General features: G+C 39.0%; 1 protein-coding gene across 11 annotated transcripts in view; it reads right to left on the bottom strand.

Annotated features, from left to right (window-relative positions):
• Positions 1-20,392, bottom strand: part of HIVEP1 (HIVEP zinc finger 1) — a 104,249-nt gene that overhangs the window by 10,338 nt on the left and 73,519 nt on the right. For 10 of the 11 annotated variants that reach the window (XM_072998611.2, XM_072998615.2, XM_078393442.1 and 7 more), the window contains 4 exons: positions 13,276-19,163; positions 8,458-8,585; positions 6,045-6,220; positions 4,736-4,837 (listed from right to left, as the gene is read on the bottom strand). In XM_072998611.2, coding sequence (XP_072854712.2) covers positions 4,736-4,837; positions 6,045-6,220; positions 8,458-8,585; positions 13,276-19,163 — 6,294 coding nt within the window. The remainder of the gene's footprint in view (positions 1-4,735; positions 4,838-6,044; positions 6,221-8,457; positions 8,586-13,275; positions 19,164-20,392) is intronic. The other variant, XM_078393441.1, reaches the window with a different exon arrangement.

The raw sequence follows: 20,392 nt of genomic DNA, 5'->3' as shown, positions 1-20,392 counted from the left end.
GCCGCAACGAATCCTTCATTCCCGAAATGTGTAACCCTCACACAAATGAATGGTAACGGTGCAAAGCAGTGGAAGAGACTCTGCAAAACTGCTACATATGAAGAAAAACTCTTCCCAAGAATGCATATACCGTTTTCTATTTGCCTCTGTTGCAAGTCTAACACTCAAGCAACCCATCAAATCTGGAACTAGTGTTATTAAGCTCCCTTAAAGATGTATGAAAAATGAACAACAGACATTGAAGTATGTTGAACAGCGAGGGATGGCATAAATGCTTCAAATTTTCTTCAGGCGTTTTCCCTCAATTTCTGTTCTTATAGTGGGCTGGAACTAGGGGAAAGGAATATTTTGAAATAGTAATGTTTATTTATTTATTTAATCTGTATACTGCCTAGTTAATGCTAGGCACTACTCTGGATGGTTTAGATCCATAGTGAAGACAATATAAAATAATATAACAAAGGAACTACTACTCATATACAATCTAATAGTCAAATAAATAAAAAAAATAACCCAAACCTCAGTTCATAAATCAAACAGACCAAATGATAGCTAGATGGGCAACATCGGTGTAACAAGACCATTAAGAACCTTTGGAGATTATGCCCTCAAAAGCTTCTGTGAACAACCTTGTTTTGAGCATCCACTTGAAGGCTGAGGGGAGGAGGGTCAGGCACAGCTCTACTAGGAGCCTATTCCACATTATTATAAACACTATAAATTATAAATCCATCACCTATGATGATGACAGATTACAGGAAGTTTAAAAGGTTCCAGGTTGTTTTAAATCACAAGTTTCTATAAGGACACTGGCTGCTATCCAGGAGAAACACAGGTGCAAGAAGATCAGATTGTAGGCTGGGAGCACAACTGCAAGCGCAGCTTGGGAAAACTTAACTGTTACTAAGACTCCTGATCTGAACACCTATCAACTTTATCAGACTATGGGTGCAATCCTAGCTATCCAGGTCAGCCAATGGCCCACTAACATGACCCAATGCCAGCTGAGGCTACGTTGAATCCAATCTGTCCTAGCCTAGGGATGTCACAATCTTGGTCTAGCTTTTCTCACCGGCATAATGGCTATGGTTTTGGGTTAAGAAAGATATGTAGCTGTATTAATCATCTCCTTTCCTACTCCTCTCTTTCTTTGATTCTTCTGTCATCTGATGTCAGTCAACAGTCAAGTGCTGGCAGATGCGAACTCAGTCAATGGCAGGGGGCTGTGCCAGCATGAAAGACTTCTGCCCACTCAAAACACACCATAGCATGTCCATGAGTTTGGATCGCACTGTAACCATAATGCTTAAGCAAGGGATGGAGGTTTCAGATATTCTTCATCTAGGACTAGTAGAGGCCTTGCCTGCTGGCTGTAGTTGTTACGGTTTCTAGGAGTTGTAGTCCACAAATCTAGGATCCTAAATTTGGGTACTGGAATAAACGGAAAGCTCAAAGCCTGCTCAAAACAAACAGTATTTTAATTCAAACTTATTTAAGAAGTTCTTGACACATAATCCTCATGATGATTTAAAAAGAAAAAAATCTTTAATACATTCAATGTATGTCCTCTCTGACTTTTGATAAAACAAAATGGAGAGGACAGTCTTATTTTCCCTCTAAAGCTTTATGAATGTATGATATGGGTTCCCTTGGGCTAACTATTTGGATATTCATAAGAACCCCCTGGTTTCTATTGCCCCCTCATCAATGTATACCAGCCTATTTTAAACCATGGATTTCAGAGCAGTAAATTAGCCAAGGGGTACAGCTGAGTACCCCTAATGTTTGGAATAAAACACACAGGCATTTCAACCATTTTCCTGAAGATTTCATACCAAATCCCCAACCTGTTTCCTGAGTGTGCATATAAAAAGAACACAGAGCTCTTGAAGACTTTCTACTACATTCAGTGAATTACAATATCATTCACCATTTATGACTGCTAAACCTAAATGATTATTATGTAGTGAATACTGCAAACATTCACTTGGCCTCACTAAACCTTTAAAATATTTTGCTACCTTTTTTCCTTTTGGAAACTGGGAAACATAGCATTCACTTTTTATGTTGATAAATGAGAAACACTCATGGCTATCATATTATTACTAATCTTGTGAACAGGAGAATAAAAGTGTTCAGTATCTGCTTACCGTCTCTAACACAGCTCTACATGCCCTTTTTGGTTCCTTTCAAGGTCTACACTGCACACATACACCCCTTCCAATTGTCTCCTTTTGCTCTGACTGCTGCCTTATTAGTGTAAAGACATTCTTAAAGGAAGCATGTATAAACAATATTAGCCAAATGTTCTTGTTCCCTATTCCTTCCGCCAGTAAAAATCAACAGTTTGCTCTATAAGTACAATACAAGTTGTGAAGCATACTATGAGTCACACCAAACAGGATAACTAAGGTGCCTCTCTCACATCTTGGAAAGGTGAATTCACATGGATTCATTTACTCTGCTACAGGATCCCAAATACTGTAGGAGAAAGTCCATTAATGTTTTGTCCTTTATGTCTCTTACAATAATGTCACCACCTCATCTTCCCAAATGTTCAACAACTCAATACTATGTAGCATAAATCAGAAGAATACTCGGAAAGAAATAAAAAAGTCATTGTGGAGCTAAATAAGTAACAAAATAAATACATCCTCACACTGGCTGTGCTTTAAATCCTTACTGGGCCAGGCAAAATGAATTTTAAATATCCATCTTACTTTATTTCCTCCAATTCAGCAATATTTTTGTCTCTGTACTCCAACATTTTAATGTCCAAAATTATCTTACGCAACATCTAGGTCAACAGAAATGTAGGACTGGTTACCTTTCATTCCTGTTATCTGTATATTCTCTTAAAAGATGGTATATGTGCATCTTAAAGGAGTAATAATGCAACTGAGATACTTGCCAAAATCAATGGATTGGACCCAGGGGGTTAATATGTGGTACACGCAGAACTAGTTCTATAACATTCCCAGAAACCTCCACTTTTCCTTCCTCAGGCAGGGGACACTGCTGAATGGGTAGCCTGTGCCCTTGATTCTCAGCTGTTTGGACCATAAAGTCCCCGCAACCCTCGCTAGAAATTTTCAAGCAGATGTCATGGGTAGAAATTGGAGGGCATTCCATTGACACCAACCCCATTACAGTGTATCTCTGAATCCAATCCACAACTGCAATCTTGCAGAAGTTAAACCTGTAATCTTACAGTGGTCATATATAGCAACATGCTGAGCACCTTTTATCTTTCTGACATCTGTTCCATTCATTTAAAATATGTGAAGCAAAAATCACAAAATGTTTATTAATGTATTTTTCTATCAGTGGAAAATTTGACATTGCGTATTTCACAGACGGAAGCTGTGCATTTTATGTAACTACCAAAATAATAACTATGCAATATGTTGTAAAATATAAGCAACCGTGTAGTCTTACATAATTCATTCCTTCTTTAGCATTCTGGGGACTTTGCCAGTTTTCATATACTAAAGACATAATTCCATGTACGTGTACATCTTACTGAAGTCAGTGAAGAGAAAAAGTTCTTGGTCAGCACATGCAGCAGAATAATATACAGAATGGATTGTACAGTTTCAGAATGAAAACAGAAAAACAAAATCCCAGATTCTGCACAGTTTCTGAAACAAGATGTCCAGCACCTCAAACGAAAAGGTTTCAACAGGCTTTTCCTTGTTGTGCTAGTTCCTTTACTAGTATATATTTTTTTCAAACATGGTATTCTGAAGCAATACAACCTGCAGCCTGAAGTAGTGTAGCCCATTTTACTCTATCCCCTCAGATTTCTGGTAACTTCTATCTGTTTCATGTCCAGATCAACCTTGACTCCCTGGTGGACAGTGGACAAGACAAAATCATCCTGAGATTTCTTTAGGCTTCTTAGATTCATGTGACCAGATTTACTGACTTTAAGGGCTAAGGCCCAAGATAAGGCCAAAAACATAAGGGGGTTGCTTCCCTATGAGGAATATTTGGTGACGAAACTAAAGACAGCTTTCTTAGTGGCTGCCCTCAGACTTAGGAATTTCTGGCCAAAGTAGTGTGTTTACATTTGCCACATGCTGAAATCCTCTTTTAAACAGGCTGGTCTCTATTTGTTCTGTTTCTACCAACAGGAAAGCTCTTTCTGTTCAGAGAGATCTCTGACATTTAACTTGAGTCTTTGTTGAAGGGGGTCTTTGATTGCTTGGGTGCTGTTATTTCTTTTTTGCTGTCGTTTTTTTAACTGTGGTTTCCATTTACTTTTATGTTTTCATTGTATTTGTTTTTACTTCAGTTTGCAACCATTTACCACTTGAGGCAGATACTTAAAACACAAACCCCAAAGTAGAACACTGCTATGTTAGAAGTCTATGGCCAGTTTGTATCAGTTCCAATCTTAAAATTTATGTGTCTCTTACTTCCCATAAAATATAATCTGTAAATTAAGAGAAACTGATCATGGGGTCTTTTCTAATATCTACTGCTGAAGAAGAGTCTCATAATTAAATGAAGGCAGTATCTCCTGGTTCAGCTACTACACTCTTATGCAGGGATTCCTACATGCTCTGCAATCCCTTTTCCATTCTCATTAAATTTGGTCTTTGGATAAAGCTTCTATCAGAACAGCCCTGATCCACAAAAGATGCATAATGAAAGGTTTGAGTAGAGGAAGTGGCATATGTAGATGAAGGGTTGGGATTCCATATAAAGTACAAAAAGAAAAACACCTTACCGTATTCTTCTATATCCTGATCATCTATTAATCCCACAGAGACTCCCAGATCCATGCATTTCTTGCTATGCGCCTTGGACTTCATATGTTTTGTCAAATTTCCTTAAGAAAAATACATTGCTTTCTGATCAAACTATTACTTGTGGGATGTGATTTTGTACTATTAGGTTTATAATGCTCACTTGATGATATATTGCATTCTCAGAAACGTATACTAGAATGGCAAGAGATGAATATTGAAAGGGACACTGTATTAGTGGCTTCTTCTTTCTTTTATAAAAATATATAGATTTCCTGAGAGACAGCTTGTATCTTGTCTGCCGGCTTAATCAAGAACCATTACAATAGTGTGTCTGATGTCAATAAAAACATTTTCTACAATAAATGAACAATGTCCTTCCAAGAATCCCTATTCCCATTCACTCTTGCAGGCATCATCAGACATTTAGGTGTCCACCTGAGGGAGCAAGCCCTTCCCAGTTTCAACGTGTTGAATGCTTGGATGGATGTTACCCCATATGTGTGTATATGGTGCACACAGGAGAGCAGAGTGAGAATGATGAGAGTGTGTCAAGAGTGATGATGAAGATGTTCAGTTTCTGAGACATCACAGATGTCTGTGTATTTGGGCATCCTGGGTGCTTGAAACATCATAGGCTCACAAGGCAGGAAATCGAATCAACAAAATGTCTTCAGCAGGCAAAGGTTATTTATTTATTTATTTATTTATTTATTTATTTATTTATTTATTTATTTATTTATTTATTTATTTATTCATTTATTCATTCATTCATTCATTCATTCATTCATTCAATTTATATGCCGCCCACACTACCCAGAGGTTAAAAGGCCTTTCTATGGGAGGTAAGCACCTACATGCCCTCCCAACGTCTCCTCGGAGAGGTCAACACTCCCTCTTTTTTCCTTTTTAAATATTCTTAGGGATGGATCTTGTGTTGTTGCCCTTGTACCTTTGCACTTGCATAATTTGACTGCATTTGTGCATTTTATATCATTTGTTATTCGCTGCTCTAAACACATTTTTGAAAAGTCTTATAGATTCTCTTTTCCCATGTAGAAATAAAAATTCATCTTAAAACAGATTAAAGTGTGATGCACTTCTGGTAATGTTTTGAAGTTTTCTATTTGGCAGACAAATGATTTACTGTATATTTAGGAAAAATGATTAATATCAGAAATTCTCATAATTAACTGCACATTGTTAATTCATTTACATTTGGCACATGTTGACATCCTCTTTTGAACAGATTTTACAGATCAAGCTACTAAAAGGCTTTGGCACACATACCTTTAGTCTTGAAAGAAAAATTACAATAGTTGCAGTGATAAGGACGGACATCTGTGTGTGTGCGAATATGTTTCTTTAACATACTGGGCTTTTTACAGCGTATTCCACACTCTTCACATATATACTTCCCTCTTCCTCTCCCACGGACATAAACATATTCTTCATTTGACTTGTACCTAATTGAAACAAAACAAGCCATTATGAGCAAAAGGATTCCCGGTATAGATGATATGCTAAAGCAACCGAATGGAAACATTGGTGCACGTTTATGAATTATTATTTTTTGATATTTTTATAGAATGGTAAACTGACACCTGCACACAATACATTTCTAAAAACCTGTACATTAGAAATATTTAACAAACCTGCTAGAGATCATGCAAAGACTAAAGCAGCCACTCTCAACCTTTTTTTTTTTTTTTTTTTTTTGGCCATGGCCATAAACACAATACGAAAGAAATATAGGATGATTCAGGGCTCCGTAAGTCATTATAACAAACCTTGTAAGATGATGTGCGAAGAATTATTTCTATTCTGTGCCCCCCCGCCTTCAAATGTGCCAGGGCCCCCATTGGGAATGGCGAGACTAGAGCATCACAGGGCTGGGTCAGAGATGAACGATAAATAGTTATCAGACCCATGCCCATCCTCTTTTCATGTGAATTTTCCCACCCTGTATCATACATTAGTGCTAGCCTGACAGCAAATTGAGTTGTCCACCAGCAGAGCCAAGAGCTGGACACTCTTGATTCCCCAGCCTGCGTAGCCTTGGGCAAGCTACACAGTCTCAGAGCACTTGCAGAAGAAGGAAGGCATGGCAACCCATTTCTGAGTATTTTATAACTAGAAAACTCTGGGAAGGTCCACCATAGCCAGAATCAATGTGATAGCATGCAATTATTATTAATTATACCACAGGGTATAATCCAAGTCCTCCATACAGAGCACGTTACCATAGTCTTTCAAGACTGAAGGATGCCTAATGAATGATGATCACAGGGTAAGTGTTATTTCTGACCAAAGTTAACCATGATTAACAAACCTTGAGGATATTCTGAAATCAGCTTTTGTTGCTATTACAATCCTACAAGCATTACGCCCCTTGGAGGCTATTCATGCACAATAAAAGAATGGTGGAAGACTGCACAGGTGAAATATGTGCACAGGTGTGTTCCTTCACCCTCTCTGCACTCTTACTACAGACAGGAAATACTAGGCTCAATAATCATTAAGCAAATCACAGATTTTATGACATTATCCTGCAATTCCTTGGAAGCCTATCTATTGGGCTGCAGTAATGCATGTTTAGTGGCAGTTCTTTGCTTACTGTGTGGCACACAGGTAATATGCAGACAACGAACTAAACAAGCTTTTCCTTTTGTAGTTCACCTCTGTCTGAGCCACCTCAATCCATCAATTATCATCTTGGTATCATCTCAAAGAGATCTGCAAAATATTTCCCAAGCAGCTATTTTCATCTATCTCAACATCTTAGCAAAAGACAAGTGGGGGCGGGGGGAGGGGGGAAGCAAAATATTGTAATACTTCAAAGTCTAACAGTTTTATTTCAGTGGGAGCTTTGTTCCGAACCAAAGCTTATAGGTATTGGCTTAGATTTGGGACATTTACCCAAGTCCATATGCTAGAGACTTATGTCCTAAACTACTAGGACAAAAAGCAGCCAGAAGAATAAGAGTTGATGAGGTGGGCATGGTTAATAAGTACAGTGGTGCCTCGCATAACAATGTTAATTGGTTCCATTAAAAACATCGTTATGTGAAAACATCGTTAAGCGAAACACCATTTCCCATAGGAATGCATTGAAAACCGGTTAATCCATTCCAATAGGAGCCTATTCAATACATTTCAATGGTGAAAAAAAATCACCAAAAATTCAAAAAGACTCAGAACAAAGCCAAATTACTTTAATGAAGGTTTTATTAGGTGCACTAACGATTCCAAGCATTTTAAACATTTTTAAAACATTTTAGAATATTTTTAAAATAGCAAAAACAGGGCTGTCAAAAAAAAGTTAAGTGAAACAGGGGACCTAAAACTGTCATCGTTAAGTGAAGCAAGGTCCCAAACATTGTTATGCGAAAATCCCCCATAGGAAACATCGTTAGGTGAGGCGGCAAAATTTCCAGCAAAGGCCATCGTTATGCGAATTCATCGTTGAGTGATGCACTCGTTAAGCGAGGCACCACTGTAATTTGTAATATTAGGGTGCTGGGTTTACCAAATAATTTTGAACACTTGAATGTGTACCTCATGTTGGCTCCTTAATTCAATTATATTTTTCACAGTTGACCTGAACCTCACTGCAGATCTTCTCTTTCTTGGAAAAAAAAAAAAGGCCAAGTAGGCTTTCCTACAAAACCATTATGGTATGCTGAGGAAAGAAAATACTTACCCTCCATCAAATATTTTCACTCTTCTTGGCTCACTTCTGGTGATGGTCTCATTATCTTGATCAGTGCTTGTTTCATAGTTTTCTTTATTGCTGAACTCTCTTGCTGCCTTTTGTTTAACTAATGCCCTCTGAAAAAATGTATATATTTAATTTTCTTATTAGAAAACATATACATTTTTGTCTATCAGAATATTATTACCAGAGAACATCTGATGATGCAGTCACCAAACACGGCCATTGTATAGGGTAAAGGCAACACAATTACATTTCAGTTGTGCAGCACATTTTTAAAAAAATAGACAGGCATGCCAAATACAGCAGCTCATACCATTCACTTGGGAGAAAGTGGCAATGAATATAGTAAGACTTATTTTCAACTAACTATGAACAAACTTGCATTGTTAGAAACATGGCTAGCAAGTAAAGTGAACATATATTATCCTCTTTCTATAAATTTCTGAGTTTCCAGTTATTAGCTGCAGATTTCCATTTTTGCCACAGAGAAGTAGGCCTAAGTTCCCTTTCAGGCTCTTCTTTTGTTTAAAAGGTGTGAAGATAGACTCCACAAGTAAAGGAATGTGTTTCAAAAACTATTTGCCTTTTCCGGTGAGTAAGAGAAGCAAGATAATTCATGTAATAGTTGAAAATTTCATTGAACTCCAAAATTCATCCATACAGTAGAATGCAGATTTTGGGGGGAAAATATATATTGTTATGTGCGTGCATGCACGCACATGTGTACACACACACACACACCATACTGCAGGGGATACACAGTGTTGCATATGAAACTGCCATGTAGAAACACACACAAATTGAACATTGGGTAAAATATCTTAAGGAAAGTTGCTCTGTTGTAGCAAACCCTTGCAGTGTTGTAGCACGTAGTTTTACTTTTTCTCAAGTCTTGAACAACATCATAGTAAGCACAAATAATTATTCTCAGTTGGCCAGGTATACAAACACATGCATAGAGGGGTACAAATGAAATCATTAGGGATGCCACACAATTATGCAGTGCAAAGAATATAAAAGAGACAGAGGATAACTATTGTATTATCAATTATCACTGCTGTAGGCAAATCCTATGTTTATCTTAGCTTTATCTAAGCTTTACATAGAATTGTACAGCTTATTTTCTTCATTAATGGCTGTTTGGCTTAATTATTCATATTTTTTCTTTACACTGTATACACACAATGTACCTGGCCAGAGAACAACACTTTATGTAATTGACGAAGCAGTCCACAAAACCTTATACTAAATAAAAAAAGGGGAGGGTGAGGAAGAAGTGTCATACTGTCTGTATGGTGTTTTTCAGAGGATTCCCAGAATACCAAGACAGCTTGACCACTTGCTAAAAAAGCAAAAAGTAATTGTTATGTTCTCTGATGCACACATCTCAAATGAAGTTGTGGCAATCACTGATGTCAGGGAGTGGAGAGGGGCCACCCACAAAGATCATTGGCTAAGAGAATGGGAAGATTTGTGAGTCCAAAAGGTGCAACAGACACAGCATGAAAAGGTAAATAAATAAATTAAAAAATCTGATATTTTGCTCTGTTTTGAAATGAGAGGTACTGAATAAGTCAATGTTGAGACATCTTGAAATACTGTTATATGCTAAATATGTCACCTCACAATACCTTCCTAAACTCTACTTCCTGGAGTATTTCATTTCCCGCTGATTTATCAAAAACAAACAAGTAAAGCTTATAGGGAAATGAAAAGAAACAGAGGAAGATAACATTATAAAAATGCTTATACGGTTATATTCTTGAAAGAACATGATAGGTTTATGGTTTTGCACAGAAGTAGCTGTCTGTGCATGATTTAGTAGCTGTAGAAAATGTATTCCCAAAGCTGTTTTTTTGTTCTGAAATCTATCTCTACTGCCAGAGAAAATTAGCATACCAGTTGTCTAAAAGGGAAACATATGTTTTAGCTTCTCTTGATTATTATTCCCTCCTTCCAATAATTTTCCTTTTGGTCGGCTGAATTCCACATTTAAAAACAGAAAACTAATTCTTGTAAACTAAAAATTTGCTCAAAACATAGGCAAAGTTCCAAACTAATTGGTGATTATTATAGCAATACATATAACATATACATATATTTGACTGGCATTCTTAGTATTTGCATATTCACTTAAAATGCCAAGTCAAAAGTGTTTTAAGCTCTGAAATTCATAATAACTACACAGATTCATTTATAACAGCTCAATATCCGCACAGGTGAGGTGTTTTCCTGCATCTAAAGTATGACAATCACCACCTACTAAGAACAGGTGTTGTACAAGTCCACTGGCATGAATGGTGGAGAACCCTCACTAGATCACTCATGCCAATGAAATAAGGATGGAGATAGCAGAAGACATGACAAAACTATAAGACTATAGCTACCTAATTATATAGCCATCAACATGTTTGCATGTGATCTCCAACAAAATGGAGTATGAAAATCTCTATAATAATAACTAATAAACAGATGTTTTAAAATCTTATTGTAAACACATGCAGATGATTTCTCAGTTTGGGACCCATTTTTAATCCTTTATGTTGGGTTACAATAAACAGTACATGAAATGTCAATATATATATAATTGTCAGATAAGTACAAATGCGACACATAATGTAGGAAAGCATGGCACGTGTTTACAAATAAATGAGCTGTTCCTTTCCTATAGGGAATCTGTTTTGATGTGAAAATGAACCCAGAAAAACTGGATATAAGGCTTTCATCATTAAGTCCCTTTGCTCTCAAAAGTCCTTACTTGTAGTTGAAGAATATGCTAACTGAGCAAATCAACTGTTATTCCTTCCTTTAACTAGGTTTCCCAACAAAGAAGTTGGTTAAGTGAGGAACCTAAATTAATGTTCATTTCAGTTAATCTTGGTTCTGACACACCCCAAAACTATACTGTAGTTTCAAACAAAGAACCAGTTCATTCCAGGGGAAATAAGTGCATGATTTCATTGCAAACACTTCTGACCTCCTAACTAGGATTAACAAAAGTTCTTTTAAGCAATGCACTTAAAAACACTTCATACATAAGCAAGAGCTAAATAACAAAGGAGAACATCTTTAAGACAGATCAGCAGAAATGAAGATCAACTATCTGTTCTCTGTAGCAGCACCTTCACTGTGGAACTCCCCTTCTCAAGGAAAGTCAAGCTGGTTCCATTCTTATTGAGGTTCTAAGGCAATCAAAACTATATTATTCTGTCAGACCTTTGGCTTTTAAAATTGTTCTCGAGTGTGGTTTTGAAGAATGTATTTTTTTCTGTTTTGCTTTTATACTATGATTTTATTATGTACAGTACGTCACTCTGGAGATCCTGATGGGCAGGACAGCCATTTATAGATGCCTTTAATAAATAAGTAAATAAATAATCAGCAACCCGAAGGTTAATCTTATCTACTGCTCATCTTTTGCTACCTCCATGCAAGGTATTATGTTAACACATTGTGTATTTAATACCAAACATACTGGTTGTATTCTAACATGTTAGAATGCCTCTCTGGGAGTTCTGGATCCCATGTTTCTAAAAAATGACCATTTTTTGGACTAAAACACTCAGAACTCCCTGACCAGCAGTCACAAGATTATTTAAACAGCAATCCAAAAATACATTTTCAAAGCCCTGAAGGATGCAGAGGAAGACTTCATTGTAGCACTAGCTTTTAGAGCCTGAAAATCTGCAACAGTATTTAGGATCAAAAAGAGAAGTCATTTCTAATTATTCTACTAAATGAAAGTCTCAAAATTACATTTTAACATTCCGGTTTATAAGAAAAAACTCCCCTGAAACCACATACCTGAGTAATATAATAAGATATATAGTTTCACCTAGCTTTTTGGAATCAATATTTTGAAGAGAAACAGGTAATGCAACTGTGCAATTAAAAAGGACGTGACATGCTCCAATTTTGTTTAGGCCGTATGAATAAATTGTCAACTCAGATTAATGTTCACATAACCAAACCCCTCCTGAATCCTCACTTAGCAGGTATTTATACGACCTGCAATTATAGTTCAACTTCTCTACTAGTCAGAAGTTCTCAATAATATAAAATGGTGTCCTATTGTTACCCTATGATAAAAAGAGCTCTGCAGTAATATAAGTTACCTTAATGTTTTATTTCATGTCAACTGCATTCCTTATATAAATTCCAGAGAGGAACTCAGTGAAATAATATATGCCCTTCTGGGGATTTCAATCTTTTTTTTTTTTTTTGTGTGGCCAACATGTAGCCCCCAGGTCAAGTGCAGCCCACTACTCTCATTTTGGCAAACACTAGAAACCCTTTCCCAGCAGGGAGGTTTTGTAAAAAGAAAAGAAAAACAGTGCTCCTGGAAACCTCAGGGATGGTGATCCCATCCCCACCTCAATGGGGCTTGTTCTGCCTGTGAAAGAAATTTGGAAAAAAGAAAGAGCAGTGGAATTTTGTGTGCTTCCAGTTTCAGGGGGCAGTGACTCCTTCTGTGGCTCCTAGGGTGGAGAAAATTGGCCCCTGGGCATTGTCCACCCCTGGTACAAAGAAAGGCTTTCCAAAAGCACCCTTTTTGTGTGCAAACCATTAGTAGATGACAGTATTCATGAGATATGATAGCACTTCATGTCATGTAGTAGAAGTAGACAATACTTAAACAGCACTGGAAGTGAGCAATATATCAGAAATACACCGTCACAGAGCATAATTATGCTTTGTCCCAAATTACCAACATCTACTTTTAAAACAACACTTATGCTTCAGTGTCAACAATAGACTCCCCTCCCCTTTAAAATCAATGTATGTTATCCATATGTCAAGTACCTTAAGCAAGTTGTTCTTCCATTTGCTAGAGTAGACCAGTATGTCAGCTGTAAAGTTAGTACTTATTGCTTGAGCATAAAGGGACTTTCCAGATTTCTGCTTTGAATTCAGGAGGGAAAGAGCCACCTTTGTTGGCAAACCAAGTGGATTGGGATTGTTGGAACTGATAGTCCAGGAAGAATAAGATGAAGTCTTTTGTTCATTTTGTAACAGATGCACAGGCTTCCTTTTTAAAAGGAAACACCAAGTAAGATTTGTTGCTGTTTTTAGGCTTGGAAAAGATAATTGTTGTGTATCACTTGCATTCACCACAGCCAGAGTGGCTCCGGATTTTGCCTGGCTCAGGATACTGGATTGCTTGTTCTCATTATTAACTCCTGGGGACATCCTTTCTTGACTGCTACCTAGAACCTTTAGAAATGAAGTCTGAGTACTCAATGGAGGAGCTTCAAGTGACTTCCCAACTGTAAAAACTACAGCTCCTGAGGTTGGTAGATTGTGTTCTAGAGGTTCCGTTACGAAGGAAGGAGCTCCAGATTGGCCTGAATCAGCTGACGCTGGCAACGGGACATCTGGAGATTTACTGACTCCACAACTTTTGTTATCGTGATCCAATGAGAAACTTTCAAGAGGCTCTGTGGTGCAGATCTGTCGCACTAAAAGTGGCTTCTTTTGCTTACTCGGGGCATTGCCATTTGTGTTTAATGGATACAGTGACAGAGCACCTGTTGTGCAAGCAGCTCCACTTTCATCTTTAACACGTTTCTGCTGTTTTTCCATGGCAATATCTAAGCTATTTGCAGGGGAGAGCATGCGTTTGCTTGACACTGTGGCTTCCTGTTGAGGAAATAGTCCACTCACTGGCACATTCTGAACTGTACTTAAGGACCCCTGTGAAACTGAATTTTTGCCACCTGTCTCGGAAACCAGGCAGTCAAACACAGAAGGTGGTTGTGAAATTGACAAACACATCAAACGATCTTTCTGGGATTTTGGCAGATGAGCTTGATCTTTGACTGTTGGCACAGACACGGTGTTTGTTTTACAAAGAGATTGGTTTACCTGATCCCGAGTTACTACAATTTGGGGAAGGGGTGCAACGGCAGCTAAACCATAAGATGGCATATTACTGTGAATACGCACGGGGACAACAAAGGGAGCAACCTGATACACTGGACCACTGCAGTTATCAGGAACAGTTTGTTGCATGGGTTGTGTCACATACGGCTTGGACACTTTGTCATTTAACTTTATGTGTACTTCTGGTAGAGTCCCAATCTGCTCTCTGCCAGCTGCACCTGGAAGACCTAGGGGGTATTGCTGTCCTACGTGCAGTGCTTTAACATGAAGCTGATATTTGGGAGCAAAACAATCTTCCTGACCACTATGCTGACCACTACCCAAGCTCCTGATTTTCTGAGCTCCAAGTATGCCTTGAAGGAGCGATTGGGAATGCTGACTGAGCACAGCTTGCTGATCATGTTGGTTCAGATTAGAGCCTAAACAGTGCTCGCTGGAAGCCAGGTTAAGAGAGCTGTTTTTCACTGACTCGTGCAAAGGCTTCATATAAGCTTGGGGATGCTGAGATTTCGAGGAATATTCCTCAGACGTATTCCCAGAACTCTGTAACCTCTGAAAGGACACAGCAGAAATATTTGTTGCAGAAGTTGTCTGAAACAAAGTATCTGACATGGTGTCAGGCTGATTCTTTTCTGAGGCAATGTTTAAGGATATCTGTCTTACAAGGGCCCCCCTCCTCCTTTCCAACAGAGGGACGTGCGTAGCACCACTATTACCAGAAACCAGTTTGGAAGTAGATATCTCTACAAGTGAAGCAGGCGTGGGAAGAGTCATCCCTCCGCAATCAAAGGACTTGCTGCGGTAATCTGCAATCTCCATTGACGGTTGGGTGCAACTTATTTGCTCAGAAGCAGCTCGCCGCATTTCTCGGTAGTGAGAACCAGGTACACTGAGCGTCTTTGAACTTGTAGGTATTGTAAGGAATTCCAGAGGTTTATTAGTTGCTTCTGCTTTGGAGACACTCTCATTCTTACAGACCTCGTCTTTATCAAAAGAGGCAGAGAAACTAGATGCACGTGATAAGCTGCTCTCTCGACTCAAACTTCTAGAAAGCGTAGAGTCAAAGCTTGACTCAGCAGAAGAATTCTCAATTTCAGCCAAGCGAATTCTTTTCTTTTTGGGTGGAAGCTTTTCTGTGGGCAACTTCGACAGGGTTTCACTACGTTGGGGCCAATTAAATTTTTCTGTTTTCGCCTGATCACTGCATAAACATTCTGGGTCTTTGTCGGGCTCTTCTGTGACCAGAATCTCAGGAACTTGGATGTTATGTTGGCGAACAAGCCTTAGTGGTGGCACTGGTGAATGCCTTTCATGGGGAGTGACCTGACGCTCCTGAAGCTGAACTCTCAGTGCTTCTGCTACTTGAGGAGGCTGGGAGGCAGTCAGGAAAGAACAGTTCTCCTCTTGAACTACAATGGGATTCAAGGAATGGAGCTTCAGAGGCTTGTTAGCTTCCTGAAAGGAAACAGGCGACACTCTTTCAAATGAATCTGATTTTTCAAAAGAGCTAGGTCTGCTTAAGGAATTTGTGTGCTGTATTACTGAAATCCCAGCCCCTTGCCTTTTCACTTCGTTTTTTTCTTGTGCAACTTGAACAGCCTGCTTTGCCCCATGCAGCAACATCTTTGGTGCTGTGGTCTGTTCTGTACTTTTAGCCTCAACCTCATTATGGGATAGTTTCTGAAGTGAAATGCTGCCAGATCCTAGGATAGTGGAAGTATGTTTGGAGATACCGGTGGAATTCCCTAGTTTATTCTGGCACTCTGACTCCGTTATGCTCTTTGACAAATTACCAGTATCATTTGTTGGTGATTCATCATCATCATCTCCAACACTTTTCATCTTCCTTCTTTTTCTTATCTGAGATGTTTGTTCCCAGATCCCAGTTGAAGTGGCAACTCTATAGTGAAGGATTTGGGGTTGCATACTGTTCAAGACCGTTTTATGTTCAGAATCCCTAATAGCTGCCTTGGTTTTTGGTCCATGCAACTCTGAACAATAAAACTTTTTATGATTCTCAAAGTTTTCCAGTTTTCTGTATCTGTTTCTACAAGTCTCACACTCAAACATTGTCCCACGGCCTTGATGTGACTTTTTAATTTTATCCAAATTTGCCCCCTGTACAAATGACTTGCTTCTTGCCACTGAGAATTCATTTGATGCACTGCATCCATAGCTTTCATCTACAGAGCGTGCTGGTCCAAAAGCATGCCCTTCAGTAGCTGAAGAATCTTCTATCGCTGCTTGCCGAACAAGAGTGCGAGTGTGCCCACTTTGGAGCTGTGGAGTGGCAGGGCCTGGCACAAAAACATCATCATACAGAGAGCCGATTTTGTCATCAAAAGACTGACTTCCACGTAGGGGGTGGGGGGGAGGTATTACATTTGTGGGTACAGCTGAATAACTGGTAGTAGGCATAGAATTACTTCTAGTAATAGGTAAACAATCAAGAGTAGGTACAGACAGAAGAAAAACTTGCTTTGACTTTTCAGTTGGTGTGAAAGGAGACTTTGGTATATCCGAGCTTGAGCTAGTTCTTCTACCCATTGGTTTTAGGTCAAACTGGAAGGAGTCTTTAAAAATGTAGGACTTTGGAGAATCAATGCTACCTCTTCTTGAAAGGGATGTTCTCCGTGGCTTCACACTGTCCAACTGTTTGTCATCCACTACAGCTTCATTATCAGATATTAATTTTGAAATGCGTTCTTCAAGCGTTTTTGTGGCTAAAGGGGGCCTCATTTGACTAGAAGAGAGCAACACTTTGTCAGCACAAACAGTTTGTACAATGGATGCCATGGAAGTATTCATTCGTTGCATACCACCTTTATTTGGGTCCTTTTCAGAAGCGGGCAGTCCCTTCATAAATGGAACGGATGGACTCATGGTCTGATCTGCGCTTTCTGATCGTGAAAAGTAGCCTGAGTCAGTGCTGCCTAAACTTCTAGGGCTCAGGAGACATTTTCCTTGCTGATCCTGAGAACAATCTGTTGCCTGCTGCCTTTGTAGCTGTGCATGCATTGCTGTTCCTGCAGCAGTTCCGAGCTGCTCCTCAGAAATGTTTGCCTCTATCTTCTGATGCTGCTTAGTATCAGAATCCTTCACAAAGTCTGTTGGTGTTAAATTTGGTTTCACAGTTGTCTCTTTCACGTCTCCTTGTTGTGTTGTAGGAAGGGTAGAAGTGGAGTCTGCTACTTTAGGGCTATCAGACCTTGAAGGAGAAACTTTTATAGGGTAAACTATCACTTTAGGTAAACCTGTACCCGCTTGTGTTGCCGAGTCCTGAAATGAAGAGTCATCCAGTATACGTTCTGGGTTGCCTGCTGAGACGGGACTGCCTTTGTGCAGCAATTCAGAAGTAGAGGGGATTTTCAGAACATGAGCAGATTCCATTTCTAATGATCCTTGATCATCTTGCCTTTCGTCAGCTGTGCCTTCATCATCACTGTCACCACTGTCTTCCACATCTGAATGGATACTAAGTGCCTTGTCTGATTCATGGGAGATGAACAGCCCACTAGAATCTGGCTGGAGGACAAGTCCAAGTTTGATAGCATGGGCATGAGACTTTTTGTGCTTGTAAAGATTGCTTTTGGTCTTAAATGAAAATCCACAAGTCTCACAAGGATACGGCCGTTCACCTGTGTGGGAACGTATGTGCTTTAGGAGTACACTGGGTTTGGCACAAGCCCTGTTGCAATATTCACAGACGTATTTCCCCAGCTTTTTGGGCTTCTGGACTTTCAGAAGGTTACATATTTGTTCTACCGAAGCTATCTGGGCTGAATTATACAAAGGAGCTATAGGTAACTGGGTGGTAGAGCTAGGTGGGTGAACTGACAAAGGCAACGAAGATTTTGCTACTAGCTGGTTTTGAGAAAAAGCCTGAGTAACTGAAGATTGGGGGCTGATTATTGGAGAAGTCACTGCAATGCTGTATATATGCTGAAGCTTGAGATTCTCCTGATTCGGCTGATGTACCAGTGAGTTTGTAAAACTGGGGCATGCTGTAATTGGTTTTTTCTGCTGCCCAGCTTTAGCAGGTACTTGTTCTTGTGAGTGAGCAACTGAGTGCATCTGTGCTTGTTCACTCTTCCCTGATGTTGCTACATGCACAGTCTGTGAAGTGTAAAATTGAGATCCAGCTACAAATTCTTGCTGCACCACAGCAGCATGACTTTGGACAGTCGGTGTATTGGATGTGAGAGAAGAAGAGGCGCTTACAGTTGTATTTGGTCTTGGTAGTTCTACTTGCATCCCACTAGAAGGGCACTCTTGTGCTAAGGTGTTCAGCTCAGGCTCCATAGCTTTCAGTAAGACATCAAATGCAGTATTTGTACATGAGGATGAATCATTACAATCGGTGAAATGAATACATTCATTATTGTCAACCGCGGCTGTACTTGAAGAGCTAGTGGAACCCTTCTGCACAGTCTGCACTGAACTGAAGTCTTCTACTGGCCATTTATTCAAGTCCATGGATTGAGGTAACAGAGACAACTTGCTGTGCAGTGAAGTCTCAGGCCTGGACGTTTTAACAGCTACCTCACTGCTAAGCATCCTCTCGCTTTGCTTGTTCTGCTTCCCATTTTGTGTGGCTAAACTGTGCACTTCTTTTAGGAGCTCTGAAGTATCAGGGAGGATATCAGAAAATGAAGAAGGGTCTTCTGTTTTTTCTTTCGCTTTTGCCCGGGCGGGAGTTCTCAAAGGCGATTTTGGTATTTTTGTCTGATGATTCCCAGTGACTATCTTTTTGCGCTTTACGCCTTTGACTGCATCTGTGCTCCCCCTTGCAACAGCCTCGGAGATGTCTGTCCAGATACAAAGAGATGAAGTTAGATGGTAAATACCTAGACACCATATTACCCTTTAAACATAACAAGTCAACATAAACTGTACTGTACTCTGTGGGATCAGTAACTGATTCATACCATTAAGTTCTAATGTTTAGGAATTGCAAGGTGAAATTACTAACTTGTTAAGTAGCACCTGAAGTGTACATAGCTGAGCAGAGTTCAAATCTAACATAATATTTATTTAAATCACATTTACTCTGAATAAAATTTACTTTACAATCCATTCCCCCAAATTTAGTTCTAGAATATGTCACTTACATTTCATTTAAACTCAAAGATGCTGAACAAGAGCAAAGAGTTTACCAGTAAGGTATCTTCCATTTTGGCCTTTCATTTATTCCTACTCTACAAATTCCTTGAGTAGCTAGCAGAATTTACTATTAATAAAACATATTAACATTTATTTTGGTGTCACAGTACACCCAAAATGTAATGTTTGGCTTTGAGCCAAGCATGCAGTAAGGCTAGAAGAACAGCACAGTATATCTGCACAGTATTGTTCAAAAGCTGCACTGTATCTGCACAGTTTATTTTCACAGGGTCCTCCAAAAGCAGGAAGCAAATATTTCTGCCCTTCCAGTTTTATAGTATCCTTACCTAGTGAATGACTATTACACAACTCTGCATAACTGGTGAAATTATTTGGCCAAAATGCATAACCTGTGCCAAGCTGCACAGATGAGAGAGAAAGGTACTACAAGCCAGATCTATCTTTGGTCTATTTCTCTATAGCCAACTGTAGCCCACTGTTCCACTGCTACTTTTCATCAACATATCCATGCCCACGACTCCTCATATGCTGTATGGTGGGCCACATGAATTATTCTTCATTGGAAATGATCCAAGTTTGAATCCATCAGAATCCAAGATTGCCGTCAACAGGGCTATTTTGAAGCAATCTGCAGTCTGCTTTATTCAAATCTGAGTATTTCCACATGCATTTGAGACCCACTCAGATGACACACATACAAAAATACTGCAACCAGACCTTCATTTGGGAACTCAGAACACTTCTGGCTTCTAAATCTTTATAATGCTTATCTGAAAATATTTCAGCGCAAAATTGTTCAGATTTTGCTACACTCCTAATCAGAACATTCTTGTTTTCCTCTCCATGTTTAAGACAAAATTATCAGCATAGTTTTAAAAGATGAAGTACTAAATTAATACACATGCTATACTTT

Source organism: Pogona vitticeps, chromosome 4 (genome assembly GCF_051106095.1).
Source record: "Pogona vitticeps strain Pit_001003342236 chromosome 4, PviZW2.1, whole genome shotgun sequence".
Lineage (NCBI taxonomy): Eukaryota > Metazoa > Chordata > Lepidosauria > Squamata > Agamidae > Pogona > Pogona vitticeps.
The sequence above is the reverse complement of the archived record's forward strand: the minus strand, read 5'-3'. Positions and strand labels throughout refer to the sequence as shown.